We start from the raw sequence: 19,135 nt of genomic DNA, 5'->3' as shown, positions 1-19,135 counted from the left end.
ATTTTGGGTCAATACCATAGAACAAGTGATTTTCCTCAACTTCTAAAATACATAACTCCTTCATGCTAAATCCAAATGAGGTCAAATTTGAGACCAAATTGAATAGATTTGAAAGAGCTACAACTTTGATGAAGGAATATTTCTCATTTGAGGTCCATAGAACAAGTTATCCAAGGTGGAAGAAGTGAACATATGGCTTGGTACTGTTCCGGACTGGGCCATGACCCTAGGCACGGCACGGCCCAATACTCGCCAAGCCCACGTCCAAACGGCCATGTCCACACGACCACGAGGACGCGTCAGGTGGACGACAGTCCGCCCGACGAACGTCTCCCCGGCCCCTTAAACACGTGTCGGACAGTGAGCGGGTCCTCCTCGTACGATCTCCATCCACTCACCGTCAACCCACGTCGCGGGCACCTCAGTTGTGTCGGGCAGGGCCTTAACGGCATCCCACTCACCACGTCACCCAACTCCCCTATATTGTCGCCTTAGGGATAGGGGCAGTTGGACCAGGGGGCAGACTTTGGTCTAGGTCTTAACGCTTCTTACGCGTCCCCTGGCAGCTCCTCCTTGGGCCTAGCTAATCCAGCCCATTAGGAGCCTTGGCCCAGCGCTGGGGGCTCACTATAAATACCCCTTTCATGGCAAAGGGGCAGGTATTCTAACTCACACTCAGATAACCTCATTCTGTACCTTTTCTGACTTAAGCATTGGAGCACTTTGCAGGTACACCCCCCTTTTCACTTCATTCTCCGGCCCATTCACCAAGACCTTGGAAGGCCCTCCTGATCAGGTGAGATCAGTGGCGCCGTCTGTGGGAACTAGCTATCCCCATCTTCATCAAACGAGGATCAAAAGCTCATTCATTTCTGTCCTTCCAACATGGCCGGAGAACAACATAGCGATCACAGCCGTCCCCTCGTCAACTACAACATGGACGACGGCCCGCCATCCCATGAGGCGGACGTTCGGGACGGTCATCCATCCACCCCGTCTCCAGAGCCCCAAAACAACGGAGATGTCTCTCACGCCCACAATTTAGGGGCAGAGACATTTCATCCCATTCCCGTTCCCGTTGAAGGAGACGCCGTAATGATTGCCATGGTGAATGCCCTCAATCAGGCCGGTTCTATGCTCCACCAGCAGCACGAACGAATCATGGCCCTCGAAGCCGAACGACAAGAGGCCCGGCCCCAGCCGGTGAGTAGGATACAACAACGTCCGGAGCCAACGAAGAAGCGAGGACGTCGCTCTCCCGAACCCCACGCCAGCAGGGCACGCGCCCATCGTGACGGTGGTCGAGCGAGAACATCACCAAGGCGCGGGCACAGCCCCGACAACAACGAACTGTCTCCCTTAAGGAGCGACGAGGAAGATTTGCATTGCCCCCTATCTCGGGCAATAATGGAAGCCCCGCTCCCCAAAGGCATGGAGAAACCGCCAAACCTAGCTGTGTACGACGGGACTACAGATCCCGACGATCACGTCGACAACGTCAACGCGATGCTCGACTACCGCAATGATATAACCGGGCACCTCAAATGCCGACTGTTCTCAACGACCCTCAGGAAAGGGGCCATGGCCTGGTACAAAAGCTTGGCCCCTGAGTCCATTACGTCATGGAGAGTCATGAGGTCCATGTTCACCCGGCACTTTACAGCTTCCCGTCGTCACCCCAAGACTGAGGCGACCCTTGAAGCCATAGTGCAGAAGAAGAATGAAACACTGCGCTCATACATCGAGCGATTCAACCAGGAAGCTGTCGAGGTAGATACCACCGAGCACATGAAGAAGTATCTCCTCGAGAGAGGTCTCTTACCCGGCAGTGAACTTAGCAGAGCCGTAGGGATCGAGCCTCCCCGCACCTTAAACGAGCTCCTGCATAAAGCCCAGGCCTACATCAGATACGAGGAAAAGCAGGTGGCACACAATGCCCGCAGCGGACGTAACGCTGGGGAGACCGAGCACTCAAAACGCGAGGACACGAGCATTTCCCGTCGCAACGGAGACAGACGAAGAGAAGAAAGACCTCGCGAGCTCCGGGAAGGAAGAGGCCCCGCGGGCAGATATAGCGAGTACACCTTACTGACAGCTCCTCGAGAGCGTATCCTCGCAGAATGTATCAACTCTGAATTTAAGCAGGGCAGGGTCAGGTTCCCAAAACCGTCTGCACCAAAGCCCCACACCGACAAATCAAAGTACTGCCGGTTCCACAGAAGTCACGGACACGTGACCGAAGACTGCGTCCACCTGAAAGATGCGATTGAAATTTTAATCCAAGAAGGGCACCTGAAGCAGTACACGAGGAAGAACGAAGCTCCCAGACACGACGAGCCAGAGAAGAAGAGACCCCGGGAAAACACACCCCCCGACAACTCTCCCTATCAAGTGGCCCTCTGCGTGTCACGACCGGAAGATTTCTTCCCCCCCGAACCATTGCCCGAGGGCAAGATCACTGCACTCAGCCCCTGGGAAGACTTCCCTACCACACTGGTGATATCAGGAGGAGGAACTAACGGGGAATCCGAGGCCCTCTCCGTCAAACGCAAGTTCGACGAACTCCTACTGACTGCCCCCGAGCAGAAAGCGACATTGACAAAATACCGGGGAAAATCCAACCCAATATCCTTCTTCCTGGAGGAACTCCCGGGCGGATCCCCGAACTCGGCCATCCCACTATTGATTAGAGCAAAGATGGCCAGATTCGACGTACGACGCATCCTGGTCGACGAAGGCAGCTCAGTGGATATCATGTACGTCCACCTCTTCAAGACTCTGAAGCTAGACAAGACCAACTTAGCCCCCTACGTCGGATCAGATCTCCAAGGATTCAACGGAGCAACAACCAGACCGTGGGGATATGTTGAGCTCCTCGTCACTTTCGGCGAACAAGAAACGGCCAGGGAAGTCAAAATCCAATTCCTGGTCGTAGACTGTCCGTCTCTCTACAATTGCATCTTTGGACGCCCGACGCTGGCCGAACTCACTGCGGTCCCATCCACCGTCCACCTGAAGATGAAATACTACACCAAATTGGGACGTGTAGTCACCATCCATGGTGACATCGAAGCAGCCCGGCGATGCTACGACGCCGCAGTAAAAGGACAGGCCGTAGTCAGCACGAAGAGCAACTGCAACAACAAAAAACTCAAGACCGAGGATCCTGCCCGAGGAGTCAACGCCATCGACCTCGACTGTCGCATCGGGCTGGACGAGACCGGAGAGGGGAGGTTCCCCAAGGAACGCTCTCTCGAACACCCGGTCCGACCAATCCCCGACGGGGAGTTCGAACTCATTCCTCTTGGGGACGATCCGGAAAGGACGGTGAAGATAGGTAAGGGACTACCCGAGGAAACAAGAGAAGAGCTAGTAGCATGCCTCAAAGAGAACTCCGACCTCTTCGCGTGGAATGCCGCAGAAATGCCCGGGCTGGACCCCGAGATCGCGTGTCATAAGCTAGCTGTAGACCGGGCAGCCAAGCCCATAGCACAGCGTAGACGCAAGCAATCGCCCGAAAAGGCAGAGGCTGCCGAGCGAGCTGTAAAAGACCTCTTAGAGGCAAATTTTATTTCTGAAGCCCAGTACACAACCTGGCTCTCTAATGTAGTCCTCGTTAAGAAAAATAATGGAAAATGGCGTATGTGTGTTGATTATACTGATCTTAATAGGGCTTGCCCGAAAGATGCTTTCCCCCTCCCTAATATAGACTCGCTCGTTGACAACTCTGCAGGTTTTAAACTCTTGTCCTTCATGGACGCATATAGTGGATACAACCAGATCCCTATGTCGCCCGCAGACAAGAAACACACAGCGTTCATGACCCCAACGGGCAATTACTACTACAACGTGATGCCGTTCGGGCTCAAGAACGCTGGCGCTACATACCAACGCATGATGAACAAAGTCTTCAAGGACGAAATAGGGGACATGCTCGAAGTGTACATGGACGACATGATCGTCAAATCACACGAGGAGGTAACCCATGCTCGACACCTTACGAAGGTATTCGAGCAGGCGAGACAGTGTAAAATGAGGTTCAACCCCGAGAAATGCACGTTCGGAGTCCGGGCAGGCAAGTTCCTCGGTTTCTATCTCACCGAAAGAGGGATCGAGGCCAACCCCGACAAATGCCGGGCATTCTCGGAGTTTCCGACCCCAAAAACCAAAAAATCGATCCAGTCACTCAATGGAGTGCTCGCCTCACTCTCCCGTTTCATCGCCAAGTCCGCCCAGCACGCATTGCCATTCTTCAGACTCCTTCGCAAAGAGGCTACCTTTGACTGGACCGATGAATGCGAACAAGCGCTACTCCATCTAAAGAAGGTTCTGTCCCAACCCCCGGTCTTATCACGGCCATCAGAAAAGGAAACCCTATACTTATACCTATCCGTGGCAACCGAGGCCGTCAGCGCCGTTCTAATAAGAGAAACCGACGAAGGACAAAAGCCCATCTATTTTACGAGTAAAGCACTCCAAGGTCCCGAGCTCCGATATCAGCAAATCGAAAAGGTCGCCCTGGCCCTCATCAACACAGCGAGGAGACTACGATATTACTTCCTCGCACACACGATAAAGGTGAGGACCGACCAGCCAATCAAACAGCTGCTCGGGCGCCCGGATATGGCCGGGAGGATGCTCAAGTGGTCATTAGAACTCTCCGAATTCGACATACAATACGAAAGTAGGAAAGCCTTGAAAGCTCAGGCGCTGGCCGACTTCGTCGCGGAGATGACCCACTGCCCGACTCCAGCAGAAAGCGCCCACAAATGGACGATCTTCGTCGATGGCGCCTCTAGCACATCAGGCAGCGGGGCCGGGATCATCCTCGAAAATGAAGAAGGGATCCTGATAGAGGTATCGTTAGCGCTAGCATTCCCAACATCAAACAACCAAGCCGAATACGAAGCCTTCCTCGCAGGCCTGAGGTTAGCCGACGACCTGGGAGCAAAAGAGGTAAAAATATCCACCGACTCCCAGCTCGTGGCCTCACAAGTGCGAGGAGAATACCAAACCAAGAACGACAACCTCCTCGGGTACTTGTCCCTCGTCAAAGAAAAACTTGATAGATTTGAAAAATGGGAAGTTCAACACATACCCCGCGAGCACAACACACGGGCAGACGTTCTCTCGAAACTAGCCAGCACGAGGAAAAAGGGTGGGAATAAATCAGTAATCCAAGAAATTCTCCCGCGGCCCAGCATCGACAAACTACCGCCTCCACTCGAGGTCAACGCTATTGGAGATGCCCACTGTTGGATGACACCCATCTACAATTACCTCACACGAGACGAACTCCCGGCTGACCCGAAAGAGGCGGCCATTGTCAAACGACGCGCATGCTCGTACGTACTCCTCGAAGGCAAACTCTACCGGAGAGGATTCTCCATCCCACTACTCAAATGCGTCGAGGAAGAGAAAGTCCCCGACATACTTGGAGAGATACATCGGGGAATTAACGCTCAACACCTCGGCGGACGATCGCTCGCACGAAAAGCCCTTCGAGCAGGCTACTACTGGCCGACCATGCAAAACGATTCGAAAGAGCACGTCAAAAGATGTGACAAATGCCAACGACATGCCGACATGCACCTCGCACCCCCGAACGACCTCAGATCGTTGTCTTCCCCATGGCCCTTCGCGTGGTGGGGCATGGACATCCTCGGACCCTTCGTCACCGGATCATATCAGAATAAATACCTCATCGTCGGGGTGGATTACTTCACCAAATGGATCGAGGCGGAGGCACTGGCTAAAATAACCGCGCAGAACATTCTCCGGTTCTTCAAACGCAACATCCTCGCTCGGTTCGGTATACCCCAGGCACTTGTCACAGACAACGGGACACAATTCACGGACGGAGGATTCCAGGACTTCATCGCCAGCCTGGGCACCACACAGCATTTCACGTCTGTCGAGCATCCGCAGACGAACGGGCAAGCAGAGGCGGCCAACAGGGTAATCTTACGTGGCCTCAAACGCAGACTCGGCGAGGCAAAGAGGGCATGGGTCGAGGAGCTACATAGCGTCCTATGGGCCTACCGCACGACACCGCATTCTACCACCGGGGAAACCCCGTTCCGACTAACTTACGGCACCGAGGCAGTCATCCCGGTGGAGATACGGACGCCAACGAGGAGGACAGAGGAGCCCCTAGACGAGGAAATGAACGATGAAACCCTTAGAGCCGAGCTCGACCTAGTCGAGGAGATACGTTCCGAAGCAGCTCTCCGGGAAACAACCCTCAAACAAAAGATAGCACTACGTCATGACGCGAAAGTCATAAAAAGAGAGTTCCAGGTCGGCACCCTGGTCCTCAGAAGAAACCAGAAAAACCCGAGAGAGGGCAAACTGGCGGCCAACTGGGAAGGCCCTTACCGCGTCCGCGACAAAACGAGCAACGGGGCCTATTACCTAGAAAACCTACAAGGAGAACAACTCGCTCGACCATGGAACGCAGAAAAACTTAGACAATATTACAGCTAAGTACGCCACGGGGAGACGTGGCAGGTACGGCCACGCTCTTCGTCCCCAAAACCCCAGGGAGGAACCACGAGACCCGGGAACGATCCGGGGTCACACAACAAACACAACCCTCCCCGACGGTTGGGATCTTGACCAAGACCCAACGTCGAAGTACCAAGACTGGCAGGGCACCCAGCTCGCGATGGGAGGACCCAAGCCTCGGGACCAGGGTTCGAACAACGGACCCGGGCTTCGATACCCACGGGCACAAAGCCCGACACTTCGTCGGTTCCCTAAACCGAGGAGATTAACAAAGTCGAGCAGAGTACGAATTCATGCAAACAAATATCAAACACAAACGAGCACAATGAACGGTAACAAAAATATTCATACATTAGAAACGACAAAGGCGGCCGAAGCCAAGTACGCCCGAAGGCCATATTACAACGCCCGAAGGCCAAAATACATAAGGCACGCAGGCCATGATAAGAAAAACATATAAACTAAGACTCCGCTCGGAGCTCCTCTTCTTCTTCTTCTCCCCCCAGCTCCTCCTCCACTTCAAACGGGCAGATGATCTCACCATCCCGGACGCAGCAGTTATAGGCCGACCCTTCCGTCACCAACTCAGGGTTCAGAAGCCCGAGCTGCTCGACAGCATTGTCGAAACCCTCTTTGAAGCAGGCCACAAGATCTTGGTTGAGAGTCCGGATATGCCCTAGCAGCTCACCGCGCGAGCCAAAGGCGCGTTCCTCCTCGGTCTCATCTGCCAGAGGACGGACCTTTCCCTCGAGAGACTCAACCTGAGCCCGTAGGTAGGCGTTGTCCTCGGTCAGCTTCTGATGGTCGACCACCTGCTCTTCCAGGCTCGCCTTAGCAGCCTTCAACTGGTCCCTCTCCCTTTCCACCTCCTCCAGCTTCTGGCGCAGCCCTTCCTGCAGCTGATGCTCTTCTTTGTAGTCCGACAGATCTTGAGATAGTCTTTCCTTCTCTGTCCGAACCTGCAAAAGGGCTTCCTCCAGCGAGGCGGTGGAGACCGCAGTGTCGGTCAGAACCATGGCCGTCTCCATCACCCGGATGACGGCAGCAATATCCCTGGCCAGATCTTTCCTCCGGGCAGCAACATCCTGGTCCAGAATAGCCTTGGCCTCAGGCGCAGGCACAGCAATCGACTCCTCGGCCTTGAAGAACGACCGTTCCACATAGCAGGGAGGCAGAAGATAGCTGCCCGGTCCATGCGAACCTCCTGGAGACGACCTGGTAAGGGCCCCAGCCGGACGCTTCCGTTTATGGAGGGGAGAAGCCGCTGGCGACGGACTGCTGTCAGGAATGGTGATCGGGTTAAGCCGAGGAGGAGAGGAAGGAATCACGCTCGCCGCCTGCGAGGGACCGACCCCGGCATCGCCAGCAATCTCCGAGACACGGGCCGCAGTTTTCTTCTTCTTCTTGGGCACCCGGTCAGGAGCGCCGACCTGATTCGCCAGCTTCAGCACCCGATCACGAGCATTGGGCATGGCACCTGCAAATAAATTACACACAAACGTTAGCGACCGAAGTCATAAACAGAAATAAAAAGCTAAACAAAGTCTGCCTACTCAATAACGCCAGAGCTTCCTCCTCGGTATCACACTCGAGCAGAGCCTTCGTATTGATATAACGCGTCTCGGTGATTAGCTCCCCGGCCTCATCCAGGTAGGGCACGCCCTGTCGATTCGCCCAGAACGCCAAGCTGAAGCTCTGCACGTAATCGACCAGCTTCTTGTACGCGAGCCTATCCTCCTCGCCGAGCATCGCGTACTTGACCCGGTAATGCGCTGTGGAGAGATCGAAATGATCACGCTGCCACCTCAGCGGTATCTTCGACATCAGCGTCTCCTCCCCGTTGGGTTCCCGTTGATAGTAGTAGAGAGAGTGAAGGGCAGCCCGGGTAATCGGCATCACCACGTACCACCGGCTTTTGAAATGGCGAACAGAATCCTCGTACGTCTTGAACAGACGCACGGGCTGCTTGAAAGAAACCCAACTGTGGCGGCCACGGGAACCGGACCTCTGGAGATGGAACACGTGGAAGAAGAGAGCCCGGGTGCAACCAATGCCGAGGAACTGGCAAACTAACTCGAATGCCCGCATAAATGCGAGGGCATTAGGATGTAGTTGGGACGGCGCCAGCCGGAGCCACTTGAAGACCGACATCTGGAAGGAGCTGAAGGGCAGTCTCATCCCCGCCTCACGAAAAGCAAATTCATACATGGTGAACTGCTTCCCCGGGAAATGATGACAAATGCGGTCTTCTTCCTTGGGGGCGCAGCAATACCAGTTCGGTGGATCCTCCCGGTTTATGGCCTCGACCATAGCGTGAGCAGTGATGGCTTCGTCACAGAAGTCTGATTCCTCCTCCAAGGGCTCGTCCGCAACCCAGGAGAAGTCGACCTGCCCGGAAGAGGAGGCGTGTTCGGTACCATCTCGGACACTCCCATCCCCGACAGGAAGACGAGCGATTGTCGCGTCGTCGGTGGAGGACCCAGAATCTTCCTTCCTCGGTCGTAATCGCCCGGTAACACCTGAAACGCAGACAGAAAGAGTGAATTCGACGTCGTATCAAATCCACCCTTCCACCGCAGGTCAAGTGAAAGGGCGTAGCGGCGACGGACACTAACCGTGCTCAACTCGGTGGCCCGCGCATTCTATGGAGACCGGGCATAAACTTCATACAACCTATGCAAGTGTTGCCCGGCATATGAAGTTTATGCCCGGTACAGTAGGATCCCAACCCTATTTTCTACCATCTAATATACACCTACAGTCCACTACACTGTCCCTAAGTTAAACCTAACCACATTTCTACGAAAATAGCATGCGTTTGACAGAAAACAACAAGGAAAAAGAATGGGTCACAGTGGAAAACCGTACCTGACATAGTTAAGTTGAAAAGGTACGGTGGTGTCCGAGCAGAAAACGGTGGTTCAGATAGGAGGACGGGCGGAGACGGCGGTCCAGACGGTTGAGAGAGCAAACGAGAGAGAATGTGGAGAACTCCGGTGAACGCGTGAGCAAAAAGAAAAAGTGGAAATGAAGTTACTCAACCCCTTTTTATAGGGCTTGGCACGTAGACCAACACGCTAGGTCATCATTACCTAGCCTGCCTACGCCGTCTTTGCGCGCGAAACGAAGCGACCCCACTAATTCTGAGACACGTCTGTCAAAGATGAGAAGCTGAAGCGACCCGAGCACCTATCCATCTCCTCGACTCACCAAGACGCCACCTCCCCGCGTCATACCCACGTTTACTACAAGGAAGGCGCAGATCAACCGACCACCTCCATCCCCGACATTCCCGAAGAAAGGGTCGGTCATGAATAGGTCTGGCACGACCCCGCCTGTCTAACGGTCAAGCTTCCCCATCGTCGCGGGGAACCCTTAGTCGAAACATAAGTCATCCCTCTGGCTCAGAGACTCGACTTGGGGGGCTCCTGTTCCGGACTGGGCCATGACCCTAGGCACGGCACGGCCCAATACTCGCCAAGCCCACGTCCAAACGGCCATGTCCACACGACCACGAGGACGCGTCAGGTGGACGACAGTCCGCCCGACGAACGTCTCCCCGGCCCCTTAAACACGTGTCGGACAGTGAGCGGGTCCTCCTCGTACGATCTCCATCCACTCACCGTCAACCCACGTCGCGGGCACCTCAGTTGTGTCGGGCAGGGCCTTAACGGCATCCCACTCACCACGTCACCCAACTCCCCTATATTGTCGCCTTAGGGATAGGGGCAGTTGGACCAGGGGGCAGACTTTGGTCTAGGTCTTAACGCTTCTTACGCGTCCCCTGGCAGCTCCTCCTTGGGCCTAGCTAATCCAGCCCATTAGGAGCCTTGGCCCAGCGCTGGGGGCTCACTATAAATACCTCTTTCATGGCAAAGGGGCAGGTATTCTAACTCACACTCAGATAACCTCATTCTGTACCTTTTCTGACTTAAGCATTGGAGCACTTTGCAGGTACACCCCCCTTTTCACTTCATTCTCCGGCCCATTCACCAAGACCTTGGAAGGCCCTCCTGATCAGGTGAGATCAGGTACTTAGAAAATTCTTTGATATGTTTGATTTTTCAAACTTCCACCTCAAAATTCATCATGATCCAAGCTTCAAATAAAAAGGTGTTCAACATGAAAGTTGTTCCTCTTGATCTAACCTTTCTAAAAAGTCCAAATTCATCTCATTTGGACAAAGTATGAATGACTTGCGCATGGCATAAAGTTGAAGGACTATTTGGAAGATTTGAAGTTCCATTTTCCATACAATAATGCATGGCCTTTCTACATGACTTCAGCATTGTTTACACTCATTTTTGGACCTAAATGCATCATTACATGGGCCTATCACACACCCATGCATCCATGCAAAGGTGAATTTCTATTTTTGAAATTTTGAAAGAAGGGTGTGAAACCAATTGCATTGCCTATAAATGAGACCCTTCATGCTCAGAATTATGGACCCTGGCGCGCAAGCTTTGAATCAGCAACCCTAAACCCTAACATTCAAAGGATAAGCTTGTTGATTTTCATTGAAAATCGAGTTTGAATCTACCACTGTTTTTGAGATTTGAACTCCAAGAGTCCATCACTTTCCTTGAACCATTTCCACTCCATCAAGCATCTGAAGTAAGGTCAAGCACAATTGAAAGCAAGATCATGTCCATCTGAAGCTGCAGTGAAGGTGGTTTTCTGAATTTTTCATCTCTTCGATTCTCACTCAATTCTCCACTATTCTTTTTGATTTTTGATTGTCTGAAGTCCTATCAATGTAGGTAAGAAGATTGAGTTGCTTTGAGGTCAAATCGAAGCAACTCAGATCATGATCCTCAAAATTCAACTCCATGTATCTTTCTATATACTTGGAGTTAGACAAAATTGAGGCCAAATTCGAGCTCCTGAGCATTTTTACTTTAAATTCATGTCCTCCTTTTTTATTTTGGTGATGATTGAAGGTGGACCAGTCTAGTGAGGTCCATCGGAGAAGAAGACCGGAGCTCTGGCTCCGGTGGTGTGTTAGCACGCTTCTAAACCACCTGATCCTTCTATTTTGTTTTAATCTTGAGCGTCCCAAGTGATTACCACGCGTGTGGAACATTTGACTTGGTGTATTGTGGATAGAACGCTTTGATCCACTTAATTTGCCACCTCAACTAATGAGGGGGATCAAATGGTCCACGTTTTTTTGTAATTTTTTATTTTCATTTTAATTGTCTTATTTTCATTACTTCATATTAATTATAATATTGATCCAAAAAATATGAGACTTTCACCAAGAAAATTCAAATAATTTTGTCTTTCACTTTCTGAATTAAAATTATTTTTTGGATCAATATTAATATTTTTCATGATTTAATTGTTTTTGTGCATATTTTTAATTGTTTAAAAATACTTTTAAGTTTCCAAAAATTATGAAAAAATTTCTCCAATGTCCTTTGACCTTGTTTGACCTATGATAAATGTCTTGGCCATTTATTTGATGCTTTGAAGAGGTTTTAGGTTTTTAATCAACCATATTTTAATTTAATACATTTTTTAATTGATTTTTTAATTGATTTTTAATTGTTTAATTGTAAATAAATTGTGTTGAGCTATTTCCATTGACTTGTTGAGTTTGACTATGTTGTTTGGGCCTTGGTCAAGGTTGATTTGACTTATGTTGGATTAAAATCATTGGATTTAGGGGTTGATGAAATGTACATTTCATCTCCCAAAATGAATGAATGATTTTAATTTGATAAAATTCCTCACATGACCAATTTGTGTTTATTTCATTTCTCCTCCCTCTTCATCTTCAATCTCATTCTCTCCCATCCATTTCATTGACCTATGATATCTTTATATCCTAAAGCTAGTTGATTGCAAAATCAATACAAGTGTTGATGAGATTAGGTCCACCCTTTTGTCATTTTCTTTTTTGTGGGTGGTATATTTTAGGAGTATGGTTCATTATACCATATCTCTAACATGCATTAACACCAAAAAATTTATTGTCCGGCCTCAAATAATTATGACTTCTACATAAGTCTAATTACGATTGCTTAACATAGCGCTAAATTTTGACACAAAAGGCATAGTATTCTAGTAAGTGAGATTGTAAGTCTCCCCCTTTCATGGTATTGTGTGGAAACTTGGCCTTTTTTCCTTCCTTTGGAAGATGTCTTGGTTCAAGGATCCATGCTTGTGAATAGAGGGTTGAGTGTTCTCCAAAGAATGACTTAAAATATTGAAAAGTAAAAACAATACTAACTTCTAATCAACTAACATTTGACTAACTTTTAATTTCAAGTCATTTACTTTTATGCACTTTAAATTCAAGTCTTTTATCATTTGCCATTATTCATACCATTTAACTTGTTTACTTTAATGTCATTTTCACTTTGCTCACTTGAGTCATATATTGTGATTGTATATACTTGTTTGTGTACTTTGTGTTTATGGTCTTTTGACCTTAATGTACATAATAACAAGAAAAACTCTAAAAAAAGATTTGTGTGGACTGTTGAATTTGATTTGAGACATTGGATTTAGAATTAAGCAACACTCCCTATGCAAAAGGATTTGGCCAATGCCAACATTTCTGAAACCAAGTGCTTGTGAAGTGAACTTTCATCTGATGCAAGTATTGAAGATCCATTTGAGTTCATCTGCAACATGATCTTGATGCAATTGTTATTTTGAACCTATGTCTATGACTTATTTTTAGCCAATCAAGGAGTTGTTCATCTGATACATGGGAGATTTTGAAGAAGATCATGAAGTTGCTAAGCTTGTATGTGGCTATCTTTATTTGATGCATTGCTCTTCATCTTGCTATTTGTGTATTGATATTGCTTAATTCTAAAGTTCAAGGGAAAAGTGGATTTCTCTATGACATTCTTGTCTATTGGATTGCATCACATTGGTTAGATTTTTAATTTTTGCTTAGGATTAATCTCTTCATCTCCTCTCACTTCTTAAATTTTAAATCTCTCCCTCCTTTTAAAATCTTCTTTGTTTGTGTTTCTAAACTTAGACATTATTGCAAATTAGAAACTTTGGTCTTATGTCATTGCAATTTCAAACCCCTTTTTCTTAGTCAAACTTGTAAATGAATCTAATTATATTGACTTAAAATTTCAAAAGACAAAAAGAACTAACAACTCATTCAAACTCTTTTAAGCCTTTTGTGCCTCTTTCAAACATAAAAAAATTTGTTAAAAGCAATCAACTCACTTTGAAATTGATACCACGAACTACGAGGTTTTGATCCCTCATTTTATGTTGGTACGTAGGCACAAGTCTGAAGGTCTTGTCAAACACAAAAATATAATTAATGAATTTTTTTCTCATCTTCACATTCTATTTATGCAAACATCATTTTTATACCAAAACACATGTACACACAAAAAGAGCTCCCTATGTGTACCTATGACACTTTGGGTTGAAAACTTCTTATCTTTGAATTTTATTCCTACTTTTCCTTTTTCCCTTGGAAACAATAAAAGCGTGGTGGCGACTCCAGTTTTATTGACGTTAAGTTCATCCATATCTTAATGATCATGAATTTACCGCTACAATGATGACATTATAGATGGATAGAGAAGTATTTATTGGAATATATGAAGAAGTAATTAATAGAGTGGAATATATATATATATATATATATATATATATATATATATATATATATATATATATATATATATATATATATATATATATATATATATATATATATAAAAGAATTTTGAAGATTTAAAGTTTCTTTATATTTTTAGTTTAAGGCCCCTATTTTCAATGACTAAGTTTCAAATAACTTTTTAGATTGTCAGTACATAGTTATTAAAAACTTGATAATAAATCAACGTGGTTGCGGTAATAGTATAAGTGGTAGATCAGAAGAACCTTGAGTCCTTCGACGTGGTTGGTGTAGTATAAGTGGTAGATTGGAAGAACCTTGAATCCTTCAATTATTTGTCCATGGTTTAATTTATGCGGATGCAGATGCAATAGAGCACCAAATTCAGTTTCTTCAACTGAGTTGAACATGCAAGGATAACAATGATTGGGAACATAGAGGTGTGAAAGTAAAACAAGTTGGTATAGAGATATAAACAAGGATATTTTCAATAAGATATTATGAAATCAGGGTACAAGCTCTCCATTTTTTATTTGTATGCCTGTTAGGAATTCATAGTATTGATTCTAATTGCTTTAAACCAGGGTCCAAGCTCTCTGTTTCGACGTCTTCCCGATCCAAGTATGAATCAGCTATAACCTTTCCCTTACTTAGCACATCCGATGGTACTGTTTGTAAGAGGCTGAAACAGAAAGCTTATTAAGAATAGCATCTTTCTCTGCCACATGTGTGTAAATTGGTAGTATGACACAAGAAAAAATGTTAATTAGGCGGTTGTAGGGTCGTTAGAGTAAGAGATGTTTCTCTCTCGTAATCTAACGGTTTGCAGCTTACTGCACCAGAAAAGGGAAGACAAAGTACATGAAAATCACCTGTCTAGAGCGATAAGGGCAGATTTGACGTTTGTCTTCATTGATTTGACTGAGGCGCCAGGATCATTTCTTGATGCGCGCAGAAGCAAGGAGTCAAGTTCCTCAATCGACCTTCAGAAATGGAATTCTTCAATTGGGGTTTAAGTTTTTACATAATAATGATTTTATTAATATAGCTCAGTTGCTAATGGTGATAGTTATTTCAATTTTCAAGCATATAATTTTCATAATAATTTTTGAGGGAAACTGTTTATGTTACCTCAAGCATTCATCAACATTGTTGAATGCAGTTTTACCATTGCCACTGTCTGAAGCATATTGCGCAACCTATAAAAAGATTGTGAAGCTCTAATTAACTTTCACAGATACAAATATCATAAAGTAGGGAGCGTGAAGTACTCAGAAGTTGAAGGAAGCCTTTACTTACTGCTCGAATATTTATACGAAGAGATGCTGCAGGCCCGGAACGAAGTAGAGACCTGCAGAGGGCGAATTGAGGTTCATCACCCTCTAAAGTTTTATCTGTAGTAGTAGAAAGAAAGGCATAAATAACTAGAATCTATATCAAATTCAGTTTATGATAATTGCAAACCATGTGAAATGAATACCTGCAGCCAACCTTGTTGTGAAGAGAGAACATGGAAAGTAATGATACGAAGATTCAGAAACATGAATAAAGAGAATAAATGCATACGATTATAACAATGAGGCCAAATTTACCGATAAGAGAAGAAAAACACGTCTCGTTAAATTCATGTTTAGAGTTTGTTTTTTCATAGTTATCTTAGCATATCCAAAAAAGAGAAATGGGAAGCCTGACAAATTGTACAATTATACCAAGTACGAAATAAATAACACCAAAATCACAGAGATTTACCCAAATCCTCGATCTGGAACTGTGTGAGTATTACAGCGGGTACATAAGTCTCCAGAGGTTCTAGCTTTTTTCTAGAGCATTCAAGAAAAAATTAGAATCAGAATCATCATTTTGTAGGAACAAAAATTTGATTTCAAGTCTAATGTCAATAATAAGACCCAGGACAAATTACAAAACTAGGAAATAGTTATTTTAATTTAATGAATTTATGAATGCTTAATCATGTAAAGACAAATAAAACCTTATGAAAAGTAACTCAGCCTCAATTCCAAAACAAATGAGAATGAAAAGTGTAAGTTGAAATCAAATTTAAGCGAAGGTAATAGTAATTTGAAGTTAGTTGATTAAAAGACGGAAAGCTATGAATGAGCATTACCTCTTAGCATATCTGTCCAAGAGATTTCCTTCAGCATCAGCACCTGCAACATAGAAAACAGAAACAATTCAATGTGCAGAAGAAGAAGGTGAAACAGCAAAAGTGAAACAGAGAGAGAAGGCGTACGGTTCGGAATGAGGAGGAAGGGGGAGAGAACCAGAGAGATGGAGACCATGCGGCGACCTTCCCTACATGATGGCGGTGAAAGTTCACAGTTCACACGGTTAACCTTCCGAGTGGAACACCGTAAGGGTTTGATGTTGCTAACATGCGCTGAGGTGACGAGTGACGCCATATCAACACAACATAATACTAATCAATTATCTCTTTAGCGTTTGTTCTCCTTCACAAAACAACTCCTCTATTATTGCAAATATACCCTTTGTTCATTTACTATTATTGCAAATATACCCTTTATTGATTTACTATTATTGCAAATATACCCTATATTGATTTATTTTTTGGTGATGAAAAATTTTTAGTCAATCTTATTTTTGCACGATTTTAGAAAATTTCTCCTCCCTTTTTATTATTAATTTTTCCACTATTATATCACTATATATTAATTTTTATTTTATTCAACTACTCTATTAATTATATTTAATAAAGGTATTTTAGTAAATAATATTATTTTTTAATTAAAATTAATAGATCTAATCATTTTCTTAAGAACCGCGTGTGGTTTGAATATGATATTTTTTATGAGACGGAGGGAATACATTTTTTTCTCTTTCCAAATTGAATGTCTCTATAACACATAATTCACACAAAATTTACTCTCATTGCACCAAAAATATAATAATATACACCGATAAGTACATATGACATGCCGCAATAATATGGTTTTATCTAAGTAATAAAAAGTGGTTGTTTTAGAAATGAATATATAGATTATTAAATTCTTTTACTACTGTGTTTAACTAAGTCGGTGGTTATTTTTTATTTTGGAAGGATTTTTGGATTGATTTTAAATGGTTTGATTAATATCATAATTTCTTAGGTGTTGATGGTGTTTTGTTATAATTAATAGATTGTCAAGATCTAAAGGTGTAAAATTCATCAAAAAATCAAATAGTTAAAATTTAAAAAATAAAAAATAAAGTTTATGGTGGTCACTCCACAATAGTATCTCACTTAAGACATTTAAAGCTAAAAGTTAAAAAGAATTGATTAAGTTGGCTAACGGAATAGTTTTTGAATGACTAAAAGGTAGCGTGTATTGAATAAGGGTCCAAAGTAAAATTTTCAATTAAGTTAAAGGATCAAATGATGCCTTAAGTCTTAAACAATTTATAAAAATAAGGATTTAGTATCATAAATTTTATCCTAGACTTGCTCACATAGGTTTTTAGTTTATGTTAATGACGAGAAATTTGTTTTGCAGAAAGAAAAAAAATTGATAATGCCTATTTTCATCAATGAATTATCTCGTCCTAAACCAACGAACTACATATTTTTGTCAGCGCAACTCGATCGTTTAGGATCCTTTAAGTTCAACTATTTAAAAATGATATTTTTTTCAATTAAGCATGAGACACTTTTGTATAATGCTTTAAAATATCCATTGGTTATCGACTCAGTCAAGACACTGTCACTAATCAGACTGATGGGTCATTGGTCAGACCACATGACTACTAACCTGATTTATACAAATAATAAATAATAAATATTCATGAAATAAAAAATTCTTGAAGGAAAGAAAATAAATGTATTGTTTATTTATGTTTCAAAAGATTTTCTAAACATGAAAGTGAGGAAATATTTTTTTTCTTTCACTATTACAAAAAGTATATTTCGTAACCATTTCTTACCATGACCACATAATCAGCCGAGATAATATATGTTCATTAGATATTCTCCATTTTTAATGACCATCACATACTCATGTGGAGGATATCTTTGAGAAACTTGACGCATTCTAGTAGATCTTCTCAACTCAAGTTCAACTGGTGGCTCAGGTGGAACCTCTTCAACTCGCTCATCATGATAAGATTTTTGGTCATTGGTTACATTATCATCATTTTCCCCTATATCTCCCCCCATCAGCAAAATTCCTACTAGGAGATTTAGACACGGTATCGGTGTAACTTCTACCATCAGATTTTGGCTTCTCTGTTTTATCAAAATCTTAAATAGTTTGGTATTCAAGAAATATCACATCACAACTTCTGATAATTTTCTTGTCACATGGATCCCACAATTTATAACCAAACTCTTCATGACCATAACCTACAAACACACATTGTTTAGATCTTTTATAAAACTTGAATCTTTCATCTCTTGGAATGTGAACAAAATTCATGCAGCCAAACACTCTCAAGTAACCATAAGAGACATTTTTCCTTGTCCATACTTTGTTTGGAACATCACCATCAAATGGAACAGAAAGACAAATATTTATCAAATCCACTAAAGTTATCAATGCTTCAACCCAAAAGCCTTTTGATAACTTTGCATGAGAGAGCATACACCTGATTCTATCATTGATCGTACGATTCATTCTCTCCACAACTTCATTATGTTGAGGCGTTTTGGGAAAAATCTTCTCAAACTTGATTTCATGCTCTTTACAATACTCTTAAAATGGACCTATATATTTACCACCATTATCAGCTCTAACACATCTCAACTTTCTTCCTTTTTCCCTTTCAACACTTGCATGAAAGTGCTTGAAAACATCGGGTATCTGGTCTTTAGATTTCAAAACAAAATCTCAAATTTTTTGAAGAGCGGTCGTCAATAAAAGTAACAAAATACAATGCACCGCCTAAAGATTTACCATCCATCATGCAAACATATGTGTGAACTAAATCTAGAATATTTAGCCTCATATGAGGACCGTTACTATTAAAGGAAACTATATATTGCTTACTAGAAAAACAATGAAGGCATGT

The 19,135-nt window shown here is 44.5% G+C and overlaps 2 protein-coding genes across 3 annotated transcripts; one reads left to right on the top strand and one right to left on the bottom strand.

Moving 5' to 3' along the window:
• Positions 1–885: 885 nt before the first annotated feature.
• On the top strand, positions 886–6,486 carry LOC127078951 (uncharacterized). The gene is made up of 2 exons (XM_051019361.1): positions 886–5,345; positions 5,985–6,486. The coding sequence occupies exons 1-2, from the start codon at positions 886–888 to the stop codon at positions 6,484–6,486; spliced, it is 4,962 nt and encodes a 1,653-aa protein (XP_050875318.1).
• An 8,094-nt stretch (positions 6,487–14,580) lies between these two features.
• LOC127087870 (uncharacterized) lies at positions 14,581–16,589 on the bottom strand. 2 transcript variants are annotated; one of them, XM_051028792.1, is made up of 7 exons: positions 16,368–16,589; positions 16,242–16,284; positions 15,866–15,936; positions 15,416–15,510; positions 15,248–15,315; positions 14,989–15,099; positions 14,581–14,834 (listed from the first exon to the last, which is right to left on the bottom strand). In XM_051028792.1, exons 1-7 carry the CDS (start codon positions 16,534–16,536, stop codon positions 14,816–14,818), a joined length of 576 nt encoding a protein of 191 aa, XP_050884749.1. In that variant the 5' UTR covers positions 16,537–16,589; the 3' UTR covers positions 14,581–14,815. The 2 variants fall into 2 exon arrangements, with proteins under 2 accessions (XP_050884749.1, XP_050884748.1); XM_051028791.1 differs by having other exon boundaries at positions 14,581–14,798; positions 16,368–16,588.
• Positions 16,590–19,135: the final 2,546 nt, after the last annotated feature.

This window comes from Lathyrus oleraceus, chromosome 5 (genome assembly GCF_024323335.1).
Source record: "Lathyrus oleraceus cultivar Zhongwan6 chromosome 5, CAAS_Psat_ZW6_1.0, whole genome shotgun sequence".
Taxonomy (NCBI): domain Eukaryota; kingdom Viridiplantae; phylum Streptophyta; class Magnoliopsida; order Fabales; family Fabaceae; genus Lathyrus; species Lathyrus oleraceus.
The sequence above is the reverse complement of the archived record's forward strand: the minus strand, read 5'-3'. Positions and strand labels throughout refer to the sequence as shown.